This window comes from Cebus imitator, unplaced genomic scaffold (genome assembly GCF_001604975.1).
Source record: "Cebus imitator isolate Cc_AM_T3 unplaced genomic scaffold, Cebus_imitator-1.0 Scaffold55, whole genome shotgun sequence".
Taxonomy (NCBI): Eukaryota; Metazoa; Chordata; class Mammalia; order Primates; family Cebidae; genus Cebus; species Cebus imitator.
This window is the reverse complement of record NW_016107370.1, coordinates 2,337,888-2,342,651: the sequence shown is the minus strand read 5'-3', so window position 1 is coordinate 2,342,651 and position 4,764 is coordinate 2,337,888. Positions and strand designations below refer to the sequence as shown.

General features: G+C 52.6%; 1 protein-coding gene across 1 annotated transcript in view; it reads left to right on the top strand.

Annotated features, from left to right (window-relative positions):
- RAX (retina and anterior neural fold homeobox) overlaps nucleotides 1–4,432 on the top strand; it is a 7,736-nt gene extending 3,304 nt beyond the window's left edge. The window contains exon 3 of the mRNA XM_017528838.2: nucleotides 2,012–4,432. Within this exon, the coding sequence (XP_017384327.1) occupies nucleotides 2,012–2,503 (492 nt within the window). The 3' untranslated portion in view covers nucleotides 2,504–4,432. The remainder of the gene's footprint in view (nucleotides 1–2,011) is intronic.
- The last annotated feature ends 332 nt before the right edge of the window (nucleotides 4,433–4,764 follow it).

The window sequence follows — 4,764 nt, the reverse complement described above, 5'->3', positions numbered from 1 at the left end:
TAACCACCTCATCTTTTTTTCTGCTTAGTTTAAGAGTTGAAAATAATGAGTAAAAGTCATGGCTTAAAAAATATAATTCCCTAATGTGACTTGGGATTAACCAGCAAGGACAGCTCAATGTCTCCTAATTTGGGGCAGTAAAGCTGCAGTCATTTCATTGAAGGGGTGGAAATTTTAGCGCCTACTTTCAAGAAAGGAAGGATGGGAGTGGGAATGAATACAAGAGAAAGAGGACAGGAAAAGCCTTCCAGTAACCTACAGAATCCAAGCAAAGCAGACTCCAGCTCCCTGGGCACATGAGCCCACCTGCATCCTCCCTCGTTGCTTGTTCAGGGGTTTTGGCTTCTCTACCTTGTGAGATTCTTGAGAACAGTGTCTGTGACTTCTTTGTGACCACAGGCCAGCACAGCACCCAGCATATGGCCATTCTTAACACATGACTATGATGTAATCAGATAGTAGAGATACTAGGCAGGGTCTCCCGCACGCACAGAGGGCAACAGTAGAGCATTGCAATAGCCCAGCTCAATCCTTCTGTCTAGAATCCAGGACGCTGGATCTGAAGGCTAGAGCTGATGTGGTCAGGAATGGAGTAGGACAAGCCGGGAAACCCAGGAGGTGGTGGGACAGGAGCCCTCACCCAAGTCAGTGTTTCATTTCTCTACTGTTGGCAAATATCTAATACTTAAGGGAGACTTGAGCCCTTAGTTATGCAGATGCATCTTTTAGGGGAGGGTACAGGGTACTTACACTTTTGTTGTTTCTCTTTTTCTCCCTAATTGCAGCCTCTCACACACTTGCCCTGCTGTGCTTAGGTACTGGGTTGCTGTTTTTTCAGCTCTCCTAGGGGGTCTTCTGCCCTTATGGACTGAAAACTGCTTTCTCCCTTCTGAGGATGCGATAGTCCCCCCATTTCCCTTCATAAATGTAACACTAAAGCCACGAGTTTGGCTGAAGTTCTTTTGTGTTCTTTACTAAACGCGTTATCTCTGTCTTGCCTGTGAAGGTGGAACTGGTAGTAAATATATAATTACACATTTTCTAGTGTTTTTATCAAATCAGTAACGAAGTTTCTGATTTGGAAGAAAACAGATGTTACTCTTGGCAAGGACTTTCTCTATATAAAGAAGAAGCAAAAAACCTTGTCATTGAGCTAAGGTCTTAGGGTAATGGCAAAATTAACTTTGTAATGTAAAATAGATATAATAGACTTGAAGGATTTTACTCTTTGAAAGTAATAAGAAACAGCAGAAGTAGTAAGCAGATATCAATTAAATAAAAATAAAAATATCAAAGCAGCAATTCAAATATGCTTGGGGCAAAATAAACCCGCTTGCTCCTATCTAGTTATTATAACTAGTAATCCGTGAAAAGAGCTGCATTTCAACAGCCATTCTTGCCAGTTACTCTACTTAACAATATTTATACCTGTGTTTGGAGACAAAGGGTAGATAAAGCACAGAAAGTCTGAGACCAAAATACAGCAATTGAGAGTTGTACCATGCAGAGAAGAAGCAAGTCAAAACTGTTAGGAGGGGCTGCCAGCCGACAGGTCACAGAAAATTGGTGAGATCTCGTTTCAAGATTCCACGAGCCGATTGCAGAGTTAAATTCACTTTTTTCCCCTGAGTTTCTGCTCCGTACTAGGAGTTGGAAACAAATACAACCACAGCCATGGGTGAGATAAACAGAGAAAAGGGTGGGACGCCACGGAGGACTAGGATGGGACAAAGAGACTCAGCAGAAGCGAAATGGAGAGAAGAGGCGAGAGAGAGAGAGAGAGAGAGAGAGAGAGAGAGAGAGAGAAAAGAAAAGAGAATGCGGGTGGGAGGGGTCGGAGGGGGTGGAAGGAAGGAAGATCCGGGCCCCGCTCGGCAGGTGCCTGACAGCTGCACCCCTAGCTTTATTTGAGGGGGAGAGAGTGGAGCCGGCCGGGCTGCACGGGCTCAGGGTCGGGGGCGCAGCTGCAGCCTCCGCTGCCGCCCGACGGCCCCTGCGCTCTCTCCTGCAGGTGTGGTTCCAGAACCGACGGGCTAAGTGGCGGAGGCAGGAGAAGCTGGAAGTGTCCTCCATGAAGCTGCAGGACTCGCCCCTCCTCTCCTTCAGCCGCTCCCCGCCCTCCGCCACGCTGTCGCCCCTTGGGGCGGGCCCGGGCAGCGGAGGCGGGCCGGCGGGGGGCGCGCTGCCGCTGGAGTCCTGGCTCGGGCCGCCGCTGCCGGGCGGGGGCGCCACCGCGCTGCAGAGCCTGCCGGGCTTCGGGCCGCCGGCGCAGAGCCTGCCCGCCAGCTACACGCCGCCGCCGCCGCCCTTCCTCAACTCCCCGCCGCTGGGCCCCGGCCTGCAGCCTCTCGCGCCGCCGCCGCCCTCCTACCCATGCGGGCCGGGCTTCGGGGACAAGTTCCCGCTGGACGAAGCGGACCCGCGCAACAGCAGCATCGCGGCGCTGCGTCTGAAAGCCAAGGAGCACATCCAGGCCATCGGGAAGCCGTGGCAGGCCCTGTAGGGGCACTGGGGACCGTCTAGGGAGCCGACCCCGGGCCGAGCTCACCGTACCCGCATCTTCTCTCCCAGGGACACCCCACTCGGCCACTCTTTCCCCGTCGTCTGCCAGCCAGCAACCCTCCAGGCATAGTTCAGGGCTGGGCGCCTGCTCCCGACGCACGTGGAGAAGGGTGACTTTCAGGCCAGAGGAAAGGTCCTCTGGCCGCCTCCACACATTTCGCGGACCTCAGCCCTGGAGGGCAAGAGGCTGCCGGGCCACGCCGGCCACGCCGCTCCCATCCCCACCGGTCCTGGAGCCCCCAGGCCCAAAGGGCTGAAGCTCCTAAACTTGGCATTCCCAGGAGGCTTGGAGACCCCCAGATAACCATAACAGGGAAGAAGGGGAGGTGGAAAAATAGTTTGAGGAACTTTTGTATAAGTAGTTTCCAAGTATTTGAGAGGAGAATTAAAGACCTGCTTGTTTTGTTTCGAATCTGTTTAAGCACGCCCAGGACTTGGGGTGAGGAGTGAATATGGGGGTATGGGAGGAGGGTGCGCTGATGGGCAGGGTGGGTCAGGGAAAGCGGAGGACTGCGATGAAGCTCAGAGTTCCCTTGTGAAAATTCTGGGGACACTTCGCTGCCGCAGAGAATCGTTCCCATTCGGAAGGCTTCAGGGACCTGGACGCGCGCGAGGCGCCCTTCCCTGGAGCGGGCGGGCGCATGTGGGTCCGGAGTGTATGGAACTAAGGCTCAGCCGCTGGCGCGTTCCTAGTTACCATGCTAGCCCCATAGTCCAGCGGCGGCTGATACTTTGAAGTCTGACTTCAATAGAAAGCGTCAGGACCACCATCCCTAGGGTGAGGGCCCCTGGCGTCCCTGCTCCCCTAAGAGCTCCTCTCAGTTCACCTTGCAGATAGATCTCCGGTTCGGTGCCAGTCCCTGACACCCAGGGTTGATGACTAGCGGTACAAGAACTGAGGCAAAGAGATGCTTTTCCTTTTCGGAGCGGCGAGACTCTATTACTTCCCCAACTCGCCGCACACCAGCAAACCCAGAGTTCGGTAAAAGGTGAGGCTGGTTAGGAGCCGCTCTAGGAGAGCGCCCTGGAGCGCCCTGCTCCACCGCCCCGAGGGTTAATTCGGCTAATTCTTGCAGGCTTGCCCTGGACAGTATCTGCAATTCTTTGGCTCCGGCCCTAGGGCGGGGAAGGAATCCCGAAATCTCAGCCCGCTTCACAAGCTCCTGAGACTCGGGGGAGTCAGGGACTCCCTCCTGAGCGTCCTCGGCATCCACCGTTGACACTGGAGCTGCACCACCTCCAGCAGGTTGCCCGCCAACAGGTCCTCGGCCCCCAGTCCACCCCACAACCCCTGTCCCTAAGCGTGCCTTCCGGATGATGCCGCTAGAGCCTTAATTAGTATCAACTGGCTACTGTCTGTTGGTTCTGAGCAAATTAGTGAAGCTTCCAGTCCCCTTTCCTCGTCTAAATGAACCCTATCTCCCTGGAAGGTGGAAAAGATGAAATAAGATCCCCTGTAAAGGCTTTATGTAAACTACCAAGACCCAGGCATGACGCAATATGCATTGTAATCACGGTTCCCGTTTACCCGAAATATTCCCGGCTGTTCTCCGGTTCCTGAAACCGACTTGGGAAAAGGATGACCACGCCAGGGCTAGGAGTAGGGAACTCTCATCATCCAGTCCTTTCTTTGCGGGTCCTAAGAGGCTATTGTGTAACCAGGGCTGTGTACACCTAGACCTCCAGCTGGTGCCTTGCACGCAGTAGGCTGATCAGCAAAAATTTACTGAATAAATCCTTTTCCCCAAGTGGTAATATCTGCACTTTACCTCACAAGGATGTCTCCCTGGGGTAGATGAATGGAATAGCCCATGTGCTACCACCTCTTAGCAAGAAAAAACCCCACCAGAATGAATGTGTGGTTGGCCTATCGTTTGTTTCACCCTTTCATTCCCTAGGGTTGATTTATTTACAGAACTTCCAACTTCATAGGCTCCAAATGAGTACCACACTTGCTCTGTCCTTCTTCTTACTGCAGTCTTGGGCACCTGTGACCTTGAGCATCCCATCATCAGCCTCTTCACTTCCCTTAGATCATTGCCAAGATTATTCCTTTTGTCCCCTCTGTGCTGTTTTTCAATTATTTCCTTATGAGTTTTTCTGCTACCTCCCCTTCTACTGTTTTCTTATAGTGTTTGGTTTCAGATGAAAATAGATTTTCTTCTAAACCATCATCAAGAGAGTGAGCCATACACGGGTTTC